Source organism: Myotis myotis, unplaced genomic scaffold, assembly GCF_014108235.1.
Source record: "Myotis myotis isolate mMyoMyo1 unplaced genomic scaffold, mMyoMyo1.p scaffold_m19_p_44, whole genome shotgun sequence".
Lineage (NCBI taxonomy): Eukaryota > Metazoa > Chordata > Mammalia > Chiroptera > Vespertilionidae > Myotis > Myotis myotis.
In genome coordinates this window covers 318,553-336,623 of record NW_023416351.1, presented here as the reverse complement: position 1 = coordinate 336,623, position 18,071 = coordinate 318,553, and the positions used below count along the sequence as shown (strand labels likewise).

Sequence of the window (18,071 nt, the reverse complement as noted above, 5' to 3'; positions counted from 1 at the left end):
CCCACCTCACAGGAGTAGCCGCCGGGGTAGTCGGTGCAGGTGGCCCCGTTCTGGCAGGGGCTGGGCGAGCACTCATCCACCTGGTCCTCGCAGTAGCTGCCCGTGTAGCCCGGCTGGCAGCGGCAGTGGTGTGTGTTGTCCGCGTCCACGCAGAGCCCGCCGTTCCGGCACAGGTGGGTCACGTCGATGCCTGCGAGGGGGGCGGTGGCGGGAGCGTGAGGCCGGGGCTTCCCTCCCGGGGGCTGGCCGCCGGGGGAGCCTGGGCTGGGAGGGGACACACGGTTACCTCGCTCCCGGGCGGCTGCCTCGCAGGACACGCTGGGCACGTCGCAGTAGAGGCCGGTCCAGCCGCTGTGGCACTCGCAGCGGTACAGGACGTTGGTCTGCCAGCACTTGCCGCCGTTCTTGCAGGGCGAGGAGTCACACCAGCGCACCAGGTTCTGGGGGCGCAGGGCAGCGTTCATACCCCCCTCCCGGCCGCGCAGCCCACACGCACCAGGAAGCCTCACGCCCATCCCACAGAGGTGGAGACTGAGGCCCGCGGGCTCCCACTGCTCAGGGGCAGCCTGGACTGGGCGGGGCCTCTCTCTCTCCCCCCCCCCCCCCCCCCTCAGCAAATCCAGACCCCTTTCCTCCAAGGAAGATCTTATATCAGTAGACACTTTCGCTGGGAGTTTTTATAATTGATATTTCATGTGAAAATCTTCTCGGGAAGGTCAACCACTAATACTTTTGTATATTTCCTACAGAAACATGAACTTTTAATAATCCTTCCTCAGCCACCCTAGCCGGTTTGGCTCAGTGGATAGAGCGCTGGCCTGTGGACTGAAGGGTCCCGGGTTTGATTCTGGGTCAGGGCACATGCCCAGGTTGCAGGCTTGATCCCCAGTAGGGGGTGTGCAGGAGGCAGCCGATCAGTGATTCTCTCTCCTCATTGATGTTTCTCTCTCTCTCTCCCACTCCCTCTCTGAAATAAGGATATATTATGGCAAAACAAAAAAACCCCTGTACAACCAACCTTCCCCTGCATCACCTGGTCTCTGTGCTCTCCACAAACCTCTGCTCCCTGACCTGGATGACCACCCGTCCAGCACCTCTGCTTCCTCCGGGGGCAGCACAGGCCAGGCCAGGGCCAGGCTGGCCAGCCAGACCCCAGGAGCACGTGCCCGCGGGCACCCCGCCCCGCAGCCAGGCCCTTCTCTCCTTGGGCCGCCGGGAGCGGGCCCAGCGGCTCCCTCCTCCTCGCTCACCTGGCAGTTGAGGCCGGTGTAGCCCAGCGGGCAGGTGCACTTGTAGGTGCCGTAGCTGTCCTGGCAGGTGCCGCCGTGCAAGCAGGGCCGCGAGTCGCACTCGTTGATGTCGTGCTCACAGTAGCTGCCCGTGAAGCCAGGCGGGCACAGGCAGGTGAAGGAGTCGATGCCGTCCACACAGGTGCCGCCATTGAAGCAGGAGCTGCAGGGGGGCAGGCGCCGGAGGGAGGGTGACTGGGGCGTAGGACCCGCCACGCTGGCTTAGACCGTGGCCACGGGGGGCCTGACGGCCACGCCGGGCCAGCAGCAGCCTCACGAACCTCACGGAGGCCCACGGCAGCCTCAGGGGGCCCCTGACACAGGACTGGGGGCCTCAGACTCGCAAACCCCATCGCACCCCCTCCCTTTCCTCTGCCTTCCTTACAGCTCATCCTGAGGGGAGCTTTCTAACACTTCGGGGCTAAGGGAAGAACAAGAGGAACAGCAGCGCTCACGTAGACGACACAGAAGGGAATCATGTCAGGACACGGGAACGAAGACATTTAGTGCGAGCTTCCCGGCAGCCAAGGTGAAAAAGGAAACAAGTTCCACGTTCTCCTTGTCTGGAAGGAGGCTCACCAGCTCTTAAACCACCAGGGTCCCTGGCTCCTGCCTCGCCACCTGACCATGGCCCCCAGGAGGAGCCCTGCAGGACAGGAGCAGGGTCTGGCTCGGCTCGGCCAGCTCTGCGTGACGACGGGTGGACGCCTGCCCGGGGGCCAGGCTGCCAGGCCCCGTGCGTGGCCCACACGGCGCAGCGGACCTGCCGGGCCACCCACCTCTCGGTGCAGTCGGGCGTGTTGTTCTCGCAGTGGATCCCGCTGAAGCCCGGGGGGCAGGTGCAGGTGTAGCTGGCCACGCAGTCCGTGCAGTTGGCGCCGTGGCGGCAGGGGTTGCTGGCGCACTCGTTGATGTCCTCCTCGCAGAAGGCGCCCTGGAAGCCGGGCAGGCAGTCGCAGAAGGCCGTGTTGACGCCATCCGTGCAGGAGCCGCCGTTGTGGCATGGGTCTGGGGAGGGACAGGAGCGCAGGCTGAGGGGCGGCCGGGGCCTAAGGTCGCTCCTCGCTGGGGGAGGAGCTCCTGGGAACCGACCGCGAGGTGTCGGGCGGGCTTGACGCCGGGCAGTCCTGCCCCGGAGCCTCCTAGAACCGCCCGGAAGCACGCCACTCGGTCCACGCCAGCTGCCACCTTCCAGCACCAACCGGTGCCCTCCCGGCCACGCCCACCTGGACTGGGCAGGTGGCCTCTCTGGGAGTGACAGCTGGTATGGCCAGGCCCCCTGCACCCAGCCAGCGCCACCTCCGTTCCCCCGGTCCTGCCCGTCTCCGGGGTGGGCAGGCGGGCCGGCCACTCACTCGGCCGGCAGTCGTCGATGTCTGCCTCGCAGTTGCGCCCCGTGTAGCCCGCCTGGCAGTGGCAGCGGTAGCTGCCGTTGGTGTTCTGGCAGGAGGCGCCGTGGCGGCACGGGCTCTTCACGCACTCGTTGATGTCCACCTCGCAGGTCTGCCCTGGGGGGAGGGAGAGTCACCTCAGCCCCCCTCCTGGCCCCTCCTGTCCACCCACGTCCAGGGGCTCAAGCCCAGGTGGGCCTTGGGGACGCCCAGGAGGAAAGGAAGGGCGAGGTGGGTTCTTGCTAATAGAGTCCCCCTGCAGGTGGCTCAGAACCCCGGCTCATCTCCAGAGAGGAGAGCTCCCTCCCTCCCTCCGGGATCCGCCCAAACCCTGGGGTTGCCCTCCTGGGTTCCATGGAAATGGGCCGGGGCTGGGGGAGCAGCGGCCTCACCCTGCCAGCCGGCCGGGCACACGCAGGAGAAGCTCTCGTAGTCCTCGGACGCCCTGCACTCGCCGCCGTTCCTGCAGGGGCTGGAGGCACACGGGGCCAGCACCACCTCACACGTGGCTCCTGCGGGAGAGGGTAGATGGTGAGGCCCGGGGAGCCAGGCCAGAGGGCCAACCCCGCAGCATCCACAGCCGCCTGTGCTGGTCCTCCCACCGTCGGAGACCAATGGGGCTGCACGTCAGGGCCCGGGTGAGCTCCTGGCTGAGTTGGGGCCCAGAACTCGGGCTCGAGGCAAACCAGATGGACACCTGGCTCCCAGAGGCTGCAGGGCACAGCCTGGGCCTCGCCCCCGAGGAGCACCTGGCAGTCAAGGCTGGCGCCCCCCACACACGCGGGGGCCTCCCAGCCTCTCGTGTCCCAGGCAGGAGGCGCCCATCAAGCGAGGCCAGGGAACAAGGCAGTGACCGCAGGGCACAGGCCAGCCGCTGTGGGGGGCACATCCTAGTTATCGGGGAGCCCGGGGCTGTGGCAGGACCCGGGACAGAGCGGGGGCCTGGCGAGCGTCCCTGCACACGGGCCACAATCTCTCCCCGAAAGCCCGAGCGGTCTTCCTGTTTACGGCCGCAGGGCCGGTCTGAGGAAGCGTTATCTTCCTCGCGGCCGTTATCTCGCTGGCCGGCCGCTGCGATTTTCCAGGCCCTTCTTTCTTTCGGTTTCCACGGTGACCCGGGCAGGCAGGAAACTGGCCAGAGTTTCCGACAATTGTGCGAAGGGAAGCAGGAAGCGGGCGGACGGGAAGCAGGTCAGCACCGGCGGCTCCTCCCGCCGGCCTCCCGCCTCCAGCAGCCTGCCTGCCGCAGGGGCTCGGGGCACCGGGTGGAGGCCTGGGCGGCCCCCGGGGCTTCCTCACTGATTCAGGAGAGAAAACCCAGGCCCCTCGCGTTGGTCAAAGAAAACACGGCTCTGGCCTCCGGCCACCCGATGTCATGGGAACCACAGCCTCTCCTCCCCCCGCCCCCCGGGCAGGGCCGTCTCAGGACTCCCAGGCCCCCACCTCGGGGAGCAGCACCCTGGCCCACCCCCAGGGTCCATGGTGTGGCCTTTTGGTTTTTAACTCTTTGCATAGCTCTCCTAGAGGGACGGTTCCTGTGACCCCTCGGCCGGGACGAGAACGGAGGCTGGGGCACTCAGGGAAGCGCCTCTGTCAGCGGGAAGGGGGCCCCTTGTTCCCACACAGAGGGCCTGCCTGCCGGCCAGGGACCCACACCCGGCCCCAGGCCCCGGGCCCCCAGCCCTGGAGGCCGCCAGCCAGGCACGGCCCCTGCCTGTGCCGAGGACTCCACCTCCTCACCCCTGAGCAGGCCGTCAGGTGAAATATCTGGGGCCTACTTATACTGCAGTCCTCTCCCGGGCATCCCGCACTTTTTTATTTTTAATTGACTTCAGGAAGAAACGGAGAAGGAGAGTCAGAAAAATCAATGACGAGAAAAACCATTGATCGGCTGCCTCCTGCACACTCCCTACTGGGGGTCAAGCCCGAAACCGGCATTTGCCCTGACGGGGAACTGAACCGTGACGCTCCACCACTGAGCCACACGGCCAGGCCATCCTCTGTTTATGCTCATCTGGCAACGAGGCCTGAAAGCAGCCGGGCTAAGGCCCCACATGCAGAGCAGAACCTCTGGGAGGGGCTGTCGAGCACGCAGACAAGGCGGCCTCGTGAAAGCCCCTACACACCCCACGGCCACCACTGCGCCTTCATCCAGTGGGCGACCCAGGCCCCGCCCTCCCCTGCGGCCCCCCCGCCCCCCGCCCTCACCTGTGTAGGGCAGCAGGCAGTTGCACTTGTACCCTGCCACGTCATCGATGCAGGTGCCCTGGTTCAGACACGGGTTGGACGCACACTCGTTGATGTTGGTCTGGCAGTTGGGGCCTGAGGAGGGGACAGCGGTCAGTGTGCCCGTCAGCGTGTGCTGTGCCCTGCGCTGGGCCATGGGCCTGAGCCACTGTCCCGGAGCCCCGCTCTGCACCAGACACCCCCCCGCCCCCCCACACTCACCGCTGAAGCCTTCGCGGCAGGTGCACACGTAGCCGCTGGTCATGTCCTTGCAGGTCCCGCCGTTGACACAGGGATTCGACTCGCACTCGTTGTTGTTGACGTCACAGTTGGCCCCGCTCCAGCCGGGGTCGCAGTCACATCTGTACCTGCAGAGGGACCATGGCGGCTCAGGGGCGGCCGAGGTGGGCATTCCCCGCCCCCACACACTCCTGGTCGCATGGCATGGAGGTGGCCGTCTCCTCTGACCCTCTGTCCTTTGAGGTGGGGCACCAGCACCCACCAGCCCTGGCTGTGTGGCCTGAACCCAGTGCGTACCCTCTCTGTGCCAAATGGGGGCGCAGGGCCCCTGCCCGCCTCAATGGCCCCGTGCAGACAGAGCGATGCGGGCACGTAACGGGTGTCAGACGACGCTCCGTTTCCCCCTCTGCACCCTAAGACTTTTGACACCAAACGAGGGTGAAGGGCCCGGGCCCACCAGCCCGCCCCACGTCAAACGCCAATCACCAGCCCTAGGGCCACCTGTGTTCCTGACCGACCACCCACACACAGGGGCTCCACACCCCCGCAGCTTGGTAATTGGCTAGACCAGCTCCCAGAACTCAGGAAAGCGCTCACTTACTAGACTTGGGGTTTATCGTAAGAGGGGAGACCCGGCACAGCCACACGGGAGAGACGCGCGGGCGAGGGCTGGGCCAGGGTGAGCAGCTGCACCCCCCCGCGGGCGACCACCCTCCTCGCCGTGACGGTTCCCCGCCCGGAGCCCTCTGGACCCTGTGAGCATCAGGGAGCAGCCAGCGGCCCCGCGCTGCACAGGCGGGCAGCCCCGTCCCCGCCACCGTCCGCACCGCACCTGCGCCTCTAACAGGCGTGGCTCCTGGCACCCACCCCACCCTCAGGTTCCTCAGCCACCTCCTCAACGTAAGCTCAGGGGTGGCTGAAGGGGCTTGTGAGGAGTAAAAGGTGCTCCTGCCCCGCCGGCGGGGCTCAGTGGTTGAGCAGGAACCAAGAGGTTCCGGGTTTGATTCCCGGTCAGCGCACAGGCCCGGGTTGCGGGCTCGATTCCCAGTGTGGGGCGTGCAGGAGGCGGCCAATCCCTGATTCTCTCTCTCCCTCTCCCTCCCTCTTTCTCTAAAAATCAATGAAAAATACTTAAAAAAAATGCCCCTTCGGCGTTCGTAGACCCGAGGAGCCGGACGAAACCCACAACAGCCGCTTCTTACATCTCACGAACCACAGGGCACCGAGGCTCAGGGACCCCGAGGACCCGCCCGGAGCCAGCACGGTGCCCGCGAGGCCAGGGGGCTCAGGGCGGCACGTGGCCCTGGGATGCGCCGCGCACAGACCAGGGCCGAGCAGGCGTCTGTACTGGGCACAGACAGCTATCTGTCCTCGGGGTCACAGCACCCACCCGCCCGGCCCGGGGCCACCATCTGGCCCGTCTGGAGCTCCCCAGCCTGCCCCCTGCCGACCCCACACAGCCGCCTTCCTGGGGGCACAGCTCACGGCCGTGGACTGGAGGCGTGGACGTGCGCCCGCGCCCCGCCCCCCGCCCCGCCCCGTGCCCGCACCCGTTGAGGCCGTCCCGGCAGGCCCCGTGGGCGCAGGGGTCGCTGCTGCACTCGTTGACCTCGGACAGGCAGGAGGGGCCGTGGTAGCCCTCGGGGCAGCGGCAGGTGAAGGCGTTGGTGCCGTCCTCGCAGGTGCCGCCGTTGTGGCAGGGTCCGCCGGCGCACTCGTCGATGTTGATGTTGCACATGCTCCCTGGGGGCGGAGGGGGCCTGGTGAGCAGGTGCTGGCCCGAGCCTGTTTCCTCCCGTTAAACCGGGGATCATAACCGACCCCTCACCTGTTTTTTGCGGGGACACCGGTCGAGCCGGCATTTTTATTATTTTTTAATATGTATTTATCAAACTAGACCTCCTGGTTCATAGGTCGATGCTCAACCACTGAGCCACGTGGCTGGGCCGAGCTGGCATTTTACACGAGTGTCACCTGTGGCACCAGCCAGCCTGGCCCACGCTCTGTGCCGGGCGCTCACCGGCACTAGAGCAAGTCCCTCTCCCAGTGACCCAGGGGCAGAGCCTGCACTGTGCCCTCTGACTAAGGGGGCACCTGAGGCCCCGAGAGCCAGGGCTTGCTTGGGGCAGATGGTGGAGGCAGAGGCAGACGGTGCCCCGGACCCTGGCTGTGTTCTCAGCCTGCTGGGCCGGCTGAGGTGCCCGCGGATCCCCGTTGCCGCTGGAGCCCGACAGTGGGCCCTGGGCGGCTCCCTGCACCGTCCTGCCCCGGGTGAGGGCCCAGGGCCATCGCTGACCTTGACCTCTGAGCACAGCCTCAGCCCAAGGCCAGGCCATGAGCAGGGCTCTGCGGGATGGAGCCAGGTGCGGTCCCTGACCCCCAGGACCGCTCACCCGTGTAGCCCGGCTCGCAGGCGCACTCATAGCCGTCGATCTTGTCCAGGCACGTGCCCGAGTCGCAGGGGTTGCTGGCACAGTCGTCCAGATTGATCTCACAGTTGGGTCCTGAGGGGCGAGGGCACGTGGTGGTCAGCTCCTGAGCCCCACAGCCGAGCCCCCCTGCCCCCCGACACCGAGTCCCGGCCGGCACCTGTGGTCCCTTTGAGGCAGAGGCAGAGGTAGGCGTTGTCGCGGTCCTGGCAGGTGCCCCCGTGGCGGCAGGGCTGGCTGTGGCACTCGTTGATGTTGGTCTCGCAGTGGTGGCCCGTGTAGCCGGGCCGGCACAGGCAGGTGAAGGCGGCCACGCCATCCTTGCAGGACCCGTAGTGGCAGGGGTCGGGGTCACACTCGTCGATGTCCACCTCGCAGTGGGGCCCCGTGTAGCCTGCAGGGCGGGGGCCGAGCTCAGAGCGGCTGCTCCCTGGGCGCCAGGCCATCCCCTGCCCCGAGCTCTGCCACCAGACCCAGGTCACTGGTGCCCTGACAGGGAGGACCGGGGAGGTGTCCTTTATGGAGAGACGCCTTGCCCGGCCGGCGTGGCTCAGGGTTTGAGCATCGAGCTAGGAACCAGAAGGTCACAGTTCGATTCCCAGTCAGGACACAGGCCCGGGTTATAGGCTTGATCCCCAGTGGGGGGCGTGCAGGAGGCAGCCGATCCGTGATTCTCTCTCATCATTGATGTTTCTCTCTCCCGCTCTCTCTCTGAAGTCAATAAAAAAATACTTTAAAAAATGTGAAAAAGACGCTTCCACGGCAGGGTCAGCGCTGAGCTGCACCCTCGGCCCCAGGACGAGGGCTGCCAGGCTGAGGGCCCGTCCCCTGCCCCCTCGGCTCCGACGGTCCCTCTGCTGGAGCCGCGCTCCTCCCCTCCCTGCGCCCGCAGCGGCCCCACCTTCTGTGCACACGCAGCTGTAGGTGTTGGGCCCGTCCAGGCACTTGGCGCCGTTCTTGCAGGGCGTGCTGGCGCACTCGTCCACGTCGTACTGGCACAGGTTCCCGGTGAAGCCTGCGGCGGCACAGCGGCGGCTGGCAGATGGCCGGGCACCACGGCCAGCCCCGGACCACACGGAGGTTCCCGCGAGGGGCCCCCTGCGCGTGCTCTGCAGGGACACGGCACCCCCACCCAGAGCGCTCTCCTCCCCATGTCAGCTCTCAGCCCCAGGCCCACCTCTCGGGGCCCCACAGAAGGGCTTTCCCCAGAGCAACTGTGGTTGCCATGGCTACAGCCCAGGCAGGTGGGAGACTGGGGTTCCCCATGGTGTCTGGGGAGGCCGATTTGCATCTCAGGAGCTCAAGGCTCTGACCTGCTTCCATGGGACAGACTCAGCCTCCTGGGGCTCCAGGAGCCCCCGTGTCCATGGTGCCCTCCCTGCCAGCCAGGAGCCCCCAGAGCTGGGCTGGTGCCTCCTCCTACCCAACCCCTCCAGGGTCCCTGGGTGCCCTCCCCTCCAGAGAACCCCAGCAGCAAGAAGGTGCATCTCTGGCCCCCCGGCTCCGCGACCCCTGCAAGCACACCCAGCACGGTAAGGGGTAATGCGCCCCGGCCGGGACGCCCCCGTCCATTACTGAGGGGGAGGACAGGTAGGGGTCCTGAAGAATGAGGCCCGGGCTGGGGCGGGGCCACCACAGGGAGACGTCAGGTCTCGGCCTGTCCCCGAGGCACGGAGGGCCGGGCTGGGACAGCCCTGCGGCAGGCGGGCGGGTGGGCGGGCACGCACCTGTGGGGCACTCGCACTGGAACTCGTTGATCTTGTCCAGGCAGCGGCCGTTCTGCAGGCAGGGGCTGCTGGCACACTCGTCCCGGTTCACCTCGCAGTGCACACCCTCGTAGCCTGGGCGGGGGGTAGCACGGGCTGTGAACGTCCTGGCCCAGAGAGAGACGCCCACACCCGACCTGCAGCTCCGGGCGCCTGGGCCCGCCCCCCAGTGCCCCGCGCTCTGCTCTGCCCCGCAGGCTGGGCCTCCCTCAGTCTCCCCGGATGCTGGCTTAGTCTGTCGCCCGGGCGGCAAGGGGGCTGGGGGCCGTCTGACCCCCCTCAGCTCCCCCAGTGGCCCACGCACCGGGCATGCAGATGCACTGGAACTCCCCGATCTGGTCCAGGCAGGTGGCGTCATTCTGACACGGGTTCGAGACGCACTCGTTGACGTCGATCTCGCAGCGTGGGCCGGTGTAGCCCTGCAGGCACCGACACTCGAAGGAGCCCAGAGTGTTGATGCACTTGCCCTTGTGCTCACAGGGGTTGGCACCTGGGGGCGCAGCGCAGTCAGGGGCTGCTCCCAGCACCCCAGCCTCCAACAGTCTGGGAGGGACCTGCCCGACTACCCCCTCAGACCGGGGACCCTCCGAGGGCAGAGCTCCCGGCTGCCCCGTCGCCGCCCGCCCCGCCCCGCCCCGCCTGGCGCGTACCCAGCGAGCACTCGTCCACGTCCTGGCTGCAGGCCGGCCCCATGTACCCCGAGGGGCAGGTGCAGATGGCCTTGCCGTTGACGGGGTTGGTGTCGCAGTTGGAGCCCTCGTTGCAGGGGTTGCTGATGCAGGCGTCGTTGAGGTGGCACAGCAGACCTGGCAGAGCGTCGGCATCAGTGGGCACTGCCCCACCCCCCGCTCTACCCCACCCAGACCCACTGGGGAAGGGCCTCCCACTGCGATGCTTTTTAAAATAGAATATTTTTCTATTGATTTCAGAGAGGAAGGGAGAGGGAGAGGGAGAGAGAGAGAAACATCAATGACGAGAGGACCATTGACCGGCTGCCTCCTGCACACCCCCTACTGGGGATCGAGCCTGCAACCAGGGCAGGGGCTCTTGACCGGAATCAAACCTGGGACCTTTCAGTCCACAGGCTGACGCTCTATCCACTGGGCCACACTGGCCAGGGCTTCTGCGTGACCCTGCTGAGTGTCCCAGGGCACGCGGGTTAATCCCCAGCGGGCCTGACCGCGGGCACCCCCTGCCCCTCTTCACTCCAGAAAGGCCCCTTCGCATCGTCCCTGGGGGCCCTGCAAAGCCAGCCGTGCGTCTGGGTGAGGTGATGTGTGCCAGGCCTGGCCCGCGGAGGCCGGTGTCACCGCACCCGCCCTCACCTGTGCGGCCGTGGGGACACTCGCAGTAGAAGGAGGCCACGCGGTCGTGGCAGGTGGCGCCGTGGAAGCAGGCCGCGCTGGCGCAGTCGTCGATGTTCTCGCTGCAGTCCTCGCCCGTCCAGCCGTTGACGCACACGCAGTTGTAGCCGCCCTGGGTGTTGTGGCAGGTGCCGCCATTCTGGCAGGCGTTGGGCATGAGCTGGCACTCGTCCATGTCCTTGGTGCAGTACTGACCTGCGGGGCACCGGGACCGTTGGGCCGGGTGGGCGGCTGCTTCCAGACCCTCCACCCCAGCAGAGACCCCACCCTCCAGGCACAGGGTCCGCCTCCACCAGGAAGACTTCCAGGGCTCCTCCACTCCGTGCCAGCCTGAGTCACGTCTTCCCCTTCGCCATGGGCACCAGGTGGCTTCTATCTCTGCTCTGACTGTGCACACAGGTGCACTGGGGCCCACACGTGCCTGCCATCCCCTCTGAACGGTGGGCCCCAAGGGCCGGGACTGCATCACTGACCAGCGTCCCTAGGTCCTACCCAACCAGCTGGGCTCAAACCTGGGGACTGGATTCTGGCACAGGGCTGCCTGGGCCCGGGCTACCAATGCCCACGTCTACGCTGCCCCTGGGGGGGGGGGCGGCTCAGACCCTGGTCATGGGCAGATGGGCTGCCCCAGGTCACACCGTCCTCCTGGAGGGGCCCGGGCTCTCGGGCCTCACCGCCGCCTCCCGCGGGGAGCAGTGTGACGGGAGGGGCTGCCCCAGGTCACACCATCCTCCTGGCGGGCCCGGGCTCTCGGGCCTCACCGCCGCCTCCCGTGGGCAGCAGTGTGACGGGGGGGTCGGGTGGGGGTGGGGGGCGCCCGCTGCCCTGTGGGCACGTGCCTGTCCACTCGGGCGGGCAGCGGCAGTTGTAGGTGTTCACGCCGTCCACGCAGGTGCCTCCGTTCTGGCAGCTGTTTCCCGGACAGTCATCGACGTTCTCCTCGCAGTTCTGGCCGGTGAAGCCTGTGGCGAGAGCGCCCGGGGCCAGGTCAGCCCTTGCCCTGCGGCGCTCGCTGCCTTGGGGTCCGTCCCCCATCCCTGCCCTCCCCAATCCTGTGACCAAGCAGCACGTTTCTCTCCAAGGAACCGTCTGTAAAGGGCAGTTAGGCCCGGCTGGCGTGGCTCAGTGGTTGAGTGTCCACCTATGAACCAGGAGGTCACAGTTCAATTCCTGGTCAGGGCACATGGCCTGGTTGCGGGCTTGATCCCCAGTGTGGGGCGTGCAGGAGGCAGCCGATCCACGATTCTCTCTCATCGTTAATGTTTTTTTCTCTCCCTCTCCCTCTCCCTTCCTCTCTGAAATCAATAAAAACATACATGTATGTGGTGTGTGTATATATATATATTTTTTAAAAAGGGCAGTTGGACGGACAGATTCATGGGCACACGTTCTGAGGGTCCCCACAGAAACCCTTCCGTGGCCGGGAGTGGCTAGTGGCTCCGTGGCCGGGCACTGCCTGCAGGCCAGGCGCTGTGCGGGGGCGCTGGGCCACGGGTACCCCACTGGACAGGAGCCGCAGGGGATGGGGGCCTCCAAGCTGGGCAGTGGTGTGGGCAGGACCAGGTGGGCAGTCCTAGGGGCGCCCAGAGCCGCTGTGCCCAGCTCCTCCCAACCCGGGGCCGACCTCCGCGGGGCTCCCTGCCCGTCAGCTGTTAAGCACACGCCTTCCGTGGTCAATGACCAGCCCGGAGAGGTGTGTCTGGCAACAGCCACACTGCAGCCGGTTACCCATTAACTCCCCGCCTCCCCCCCGCCCCCCAGCCTCTGAACACCCTGCCCTTAGAGACCGAGTGCCCTCCGCCCCCCAGCTCCCCGAGCAAAAGCCAAATGGAAGTCAGAGTGGTTTGGGGAGCACCCCACATCAGAGTCAGGGCCCATGTTCTGCTTCCCGCTATGTTGGGGGGCCCCGCACCCCAAAGGATCTCCTTCTAAAGTGGGTGGGCTGGAGGGCTGGAGAGCTGGGCTCACCCCGACCAGGGCTCCCCCACCCGCCCAGGCAGGGCCAGCACAGAGGCCCCGGCTCGAGGTCACACAGCCCCCAAGAAGGTATCTGAACTGAGAGCCTGGGGTTGGCCCGGCCGGAGGGCTGGGCCCTCACTCCCCAGAGACCGCGGAGCAGCCGCCGAGGCTGGCGGGAGGGAGGCTGGCGGGCGGCGGGGCGCCCTGTGCGCGCAGGAAGCCCGTGCCTGGCGTCCGCACGAAGAGGCAGTGCTGCAGTGAGGCCGGGCGTGACGGCCGAGAACACACTTCCTCTTTGCAGGGCCCAGTCTGGCGGGTGGCGTGGCGGCTGGGGCCACCCCCAGGTCATCCCTGGGTCAGCCGGGCGCTGTGCCCCCGAGGAACCACACCCCACCCACTCCCCTGCTGGGGTCCCACCTCCCCGTCTGCAACTGACAGACCAAAGGTTTTGTTATTATTTTTATGTCGCCAGCAACCGAGATAAACTATGATGGAAAGACCAGTATGACCTGGTGCTGCGGGCCTGCTGGGGGGACAGAAGGGGTTCTGGTGCCCGCCGGGGCCCCCACCGCACCCATGGGAGCCCAGGAGACAGGAGGGAGGACCAGCCCCACCCCCGGGAACCAGGGGAAGCCCCGGGTTGCACGGGTGAGAGCTCCCACAGCAGGGAGTTCTGCACCGTGCACAGGGCTCTAGGGACCCCAAGATGAGGGGACTCCAGAGTGGCGGTGCCTGCTGCCCGGGAGGCTGAGCAGAGAGGCTGTGCCTGCTGCTCGGAGGGAATGCCAAGGAGGCCCAGCCAGACTCGGCCAGGGCCAGGCCTCCCCAAGGAGCCCCTCCAGGGGCTGCGGGGGTCCTGGGGCCCCTGGGGGTTGTGGGCCCAGCTGTCCACAACGGGTGTCTGCCCACCCGTCAGAAATGGGCAGGTGGGGGCCTGGGGTGGCGGCTGGCCCTACGCCGTGCTCCTCACGCTCTTCCTTACTCCAGACCAACCCGCACGACACACCCAGGGCCACCTTCTGATGCGCGCTTGGGGCGCACCCCCTGTTCACCCCCCCCCCGCCCCCCCCGCCCCCCCCGCCCCCGTCCCCCCCCCCCCCGGCCAAGGCGGCCGGCGTACCTGGCAGGCAGGCGCACTCGTGCGTGGTGTCGCCCGTGGGCCGGCAGGTGCCCCCGTTCTGGCAGGGGGAGGGGCTGCAGGGCACGTAAGGCAGCTCGCAGTGCTGGCCGGTGTGGGTGGCGCGGCAGACACAGCGGTAGGAGCCGACCTCGTTGAGGCAGGTGCCCCCGTGGCGGCAGGGCGGGGGGCTCAGGCCACACTCGTTCACGTCCTGCCTGCAGGTGGGGCCGTGGAAGCCGGGCGGGCAGCGGCAGATATAGGAGGCCTCGAAGGGCAGGCACTGGCCGCCGTTGGCACAGGGGTTGGAGGCGCACGGGTCCGCCTGCTGGCACGTCTTTCCTGGTGGGCGAGGCGGGTAAGAGGGGCGCTCTGGCTGCCCTGCCCCCACGCGGGCCTCCCCGCAGGACCCGGAGGTGTGGGGCTGGGAGGGTCCAAGCGGCATCTTCTCTTTAACCCCCTGGACCAGCCGCCCAACACGGCCCTTTCTGTCAACGAGGGACCGGGGCCCAGGGACCCAGGTCTGACGGGGCCTGTGTCCGAGTTTCCGAGCCCACACACCCAGGAGCTTCCGCCTAGGGCAGTGATGGCGAACCTATGACACGCGTGCCAGAGGTGACACGCGAGCTCATTTTTTTGGTTGATTTTTCTTTGTTAAATGGCATTTAAATATATAAAATAAATATCAAAAATATAAATCCATAGTAGGTTGCAAATATCAAAAAGTTTCTATATGTGACACGGCACCAGAGTTAAGTAAGGGTTTTTCAAAATGCTGACACGCCGAGCTCAAAAGGTTCGCCGTCACTGGCCCTGGGCCCTGGGCAGCAGGAGGCGGCGAGGGGGGCCCGCAGGCAGCGGAACCCCCAGCTCCAGGGCTGCAGCGGGGACTCAGGTGGAGGCTCAGAGCTGTGTGGGGATCACAGTCCCCGACGGCCCAACGAAAGCCCAGGGCCTCCTCCGGCCACTCGGACGGGCTGGGCACCTGCCAGCTCGGCACATGCCGGGCAGCGGGGCAGGGCCAGGCCAGCCCGCCCTCGGGGGGACGGAGGGGGGGACGAGGGCCGCTGCTGGCTCCCTCACCTGACCAGCCGGGGGGACAGAGGCACTTGTAGTCGGCGAGCGTGAGCAGGTCGCAGGTGCCGCCGTTGCGGCAGGGGCTGGGGAGGCAGGCGTTGTCTTGGGGCGTCAGGCAGAGGGGCCCGGAGAAGCCCAGGCGGCAGCTGCAGGTGTAGTCCGCCAGGCCGCCCCGGTCCAGCGCGTGGCACGTCCCGCCGTTCCTGCAGGGGGCGCTGAGGCAGGGGCTGTGCACCTGGCACCGCTGGCCCACGAAGGCCTCGCTGCAGCTGTGGGAGACAGACACACCGAGCGTCAGTCCACGGCCACCCTGCCGGCCAGCACCCGTCTGGGGGCCCCACCGGCCAGCACCCGTCTGGGGGCCCCACCGGCCAGCACCCGTCTGGGAGCCCCGCCGCCCGGCACCCGTCTGGGGGCCCCGCCGCCCGGCACCCGTCTGGGAGCCCCGCCGCCCGGCACCCGTCTGGGGGCCCCACCGGCCAGCACCCGTCTGGGAGCCCCGCCGCCCGGCACCCGTCTGGGGGCCCCACCGGCCAGCACCCGTCTGGGAGCCCCGCCGCCCGGCACCCGTCTGGGGGCCCCGCCGCCCGGCACCCGTCTGGGAGCCCCGCCGCCCGGCACCCGTCTGGGGGCCCCGCCGCCCGGCACCCGTCTGGAGGCAGTGGGCGCAGCGGGCGGGCTACCACAGGGGCTCCTCCAGGGGACGTGGACGTGTCAGGGCTGTGACTGCACAACACGGTGACTGTGCCACATGCCACGGAACTGTACACTGTCAAGCAGCTAATTTCATACTAAGTGAATTTCACCCTCGTTAACTGGGGGAACGGGCTAGAGACCAGGAGGTTCAGCAGGACCCGGCTTGGATCTCAGCAACCCCAGGGGGGCGCAGACCGGCCAGAGCCGCTGGGGGCGGGGGGGGGGGGGCGCGCGGAGGTGGCTCTGAACTCCGTCGTGTCCCCGTCCCCCTCTGGGCTTCCCACGACGAAGATGCCTCCCAGGGACCTCGCTGGGGCTCAGCTTGGCGCCCCGCCCCATCCCCACCCGGCTCATTCCCTGTGGGATCAAGTCTTCCCAAGAGACATTCAGGCAACACAGGCCGGGATGGGAACCCCCACTTCACAGCGGGACAAACGAAGGTGCCGGGGTCCTTCCTGAGCTCGGGGACAGGCGGGCAGGCCTGTGTCCCCCCAGAACACTGCAGGCACCTTGGGAGCAGGTGAGCAGGAGAGGCCTCCTGCCTCCCTCCCCCACCTGGTGGCCCGGCGTCTAGAGCTTGGACCGTACCCCCCGCCCCCCCCAAGGGCACCTCGGGCCTCGCTCTGGAGGGAAAGCTCAGCGGAGGCTCTGGGACCAGCCAGGCATTGCCCTTCCCAGAGGCAGAGCCTCTGAGGCAGAACGTGCCGCCCGCGGTGGCCTGGGAAGGTGGCCTCCTTGCTGCGCCCACAGCTCTGGGCACTGGGGCGGGGGTGGGGGAGCTGGCGGGGTGCCAGGGGGTCCTCTGGCTAAACAGGGGCTCAACGCTCCTGGGCATGAACCGTCCGTCCGCCTTCCAGAGCCCAGCAGGAGGGGGCTGCCCTGGCACCGCCCCTGGAGCTGTGGCCACATTTAAATGCCAGCTGTCCAGCCCTCACTCCCGCCCCTTGCGGTCCCCCCAGGAGAAGGCCCGGCCTGAGGGCAGCGGGTGGTGGGGGCCGGGGCCTGAGCGTTTCTCGGCAGCTGGGCTGCTCCCTGTCCCCCAGGCTCCCAGTCCCCCTGAAGGCTTTTATCCGTGGCCTCGGCTTGGGCAGGGTGGACGGGGAGGGCGCAAAATGGCCACTCCGGCCCACCATCTGTTGCCAGAAGCCAAAAGTCCCAAACAACTGGCTTAGAGAGACAAGCTGCCCGGTGGGAGGGCCGAGAGCCACTCAGGCCTGGGCGGCCGGGCAGACGCCAGGGGAACCCTGGGGCTCTGCAGCCAGTGCTGGGGCTCCCCCAAAGCCTCACTCCCCGGGTCCAGGAAGGCGGTTGGGGCTCCCACAGTGTGTGGATCCAGTTACAGGCCACGGCCCTGGCCTGAGCTCACTGGGAACGGGCGGGGGAGGGGGCAGCGGCAGCACCTCCCCCAGCCCTCAATGCCTCCCATTGTCAGGAGGCGCTGGCTACCGCTCCCACTGGGAGAAAAGGCTCTTTTTTCTTTCCGAGCGGCCGGCAGGGCGGGCAGCGGTGGGTGCTGGGCAGAGGGCACTGCCCATCCCAGCGGTGGGAGCTGCCTGGTCACGCCTCCCTCTCACTCTCTGCCCCCCCAGCTCCAAGGGGAGCGGAGGCTGCCCGGTGCCCTACATTTTGTGGGCTAGGCCTCTGTCACTGGTCCTGGGGGCACCGCGGGGACCCCGCCACTACAGCAACCCCCGCTCAGCACCCTGATGTGTCTGGACACTGGGTGTCCCTCAAATGGACCAGAAAGCCCTGCCCAGATATGACTGAACCCTCGAGCCCTGGGGCAGCGTCCCAGGAAACACCCCCTCTCGGCCCTCGTGCCACCCAGTCCTGAATGGGGACCCCAAGGTAGAGGCCTGGGAGAACCCGCTGGCCCAGGCACAGCGCAGCCAGGCTGTATGAGGCTGGGCTGGTGGGAGGAGAAGGCGCCCAATACGTCAGGCGTCGGCAGTGGACAAAGGCGGCGGGAGCAGGTGCCTGTGGCAGGGGACGCGGCGGCAGCTGCTCCCAGCCGGGCGCACGGCCGCCAACCCCAGCGGGCGGGAGCGGGAGGCTCCTCCGTGGGGAACAGCAGCTGAGAGGGCCCATTGTCTCTGCTCCCGCCAGGCCTGGTGGACGCACCGTGAAGGCATGCTGCCCGCCCTGGGGCAGGGCCTGGGCACAGCCGCCCCCCGCCCCCCACCCCCCAGCTCTGGGACAGGCAGGGCCACCAGGGAGGAGCAGCCCTGGAGGTGGGACGGGAGCTGAGGCAGGTGCTTGGGGGCGGAGGGTGGGCTCCAGGTGCAGCCAGGAAGGGAGGACGCCAGGTGAGCAGGTCTGGGCCTGGGCCTGGGACAGTCCCGAGGCCGTGCCTGCCTGGCCCCTAGGCTCCAGCCCCGCACCACTCTCCTCCGCACCTGACTCCCAGCCTGGCCACAACGCTGACCTTCCCAGGGACAGACAGACACCTGTCGCCCAGCGACCAGACTTCCCTAAGAAGGTGACTCAGTGGTTGAGCGCCAACCTATGAACCAGGAG

General features: G+C 67.7%; 1 protein-coding gene across 3 annotated transcripts in view; it reads right to left on the bottom strand.

The window, feature by feature from the left end:
• Positions 1 to 18,071, bottom strand: part of NOTCH1 (notch receptor 1) — a 46,431-nt gene that overhangs the window by 12,398 nt on the left and 15,962 nt on the right. For all 3 annotated transcript variants that reach the window (XM_036306807.1, XM_036306808.1, XM_036306809.1), the window contains exons 3-21: positions 14,865 to 15,127; positions 13,785 to 14,123; positions 11,545 to 11,667; positions 10,667 to 10,900; positions 9,992 to 10,147; positions 9,646 to 9,831; positions 9,303 to 9,416; positions 8,477 to 8,590; positions 7,736 to 7,969; positions 7,540 to 7,650; positions 6,697 to 6,889; positions 5,129 to 5,274; positions 4,889 to 5,002; positions 3,073 to 3,192; positions 2,645 to 2,797; positions 2,069 to 2,297; positions 1,251 to 1,452; positions 287 to 440; positions 6 to 190 (exon numbers count right to left, since the gene is read on the bottom strand). In XM_036306807.1, the coding sequence (XP_036162700.1) occupies positions 6 to 190; positions 287 to 440; positions 1,251 to 1,452; positions 2,069 to 2,297; positions 2,645 to 2,797; positions 3,073 to 3,192; positions 4,889 to 5,002; positions 5,129 to 5,274; positions 6,697 to 6,889; positions 7,540 to 7,650; positions 7,736 to 7,969; positions 8,477 to 8,590; positions 9,303 to 9,416; positions 9,646 to 9,831; positions 9,992 to 10,147; positions 10,667 to 10,900; positions 11,545 to 11,667; positions 13,785 to 14,123; positions 14,865 to 15,127 (3,370 nt within the window). The remainder of the gene's footprint in view (positions 1 to 5; positions 191 to 286; positions 441 to 1,250; positions 1,453 to 2,068; positions 2,298 to 2,644; positions 2,798 to 3,072; positions 3,193 to 4,888; positions 5,003 to 5,128; positions 5,275 to 6,696; positions 6,890 to 7,539; positions 7,651 to 7,735; positions 7,970 to 8,476; positions 8,591 to 9,302; positions 9,417 to 9,645; positions 9,832 to 9,991; positions 10,148 to 10,666; positions 10,901 to 11,544; positions 11,668 to 13,784; positions 14,124 to 14,864; positions 15,128 to 18,071) is intronic.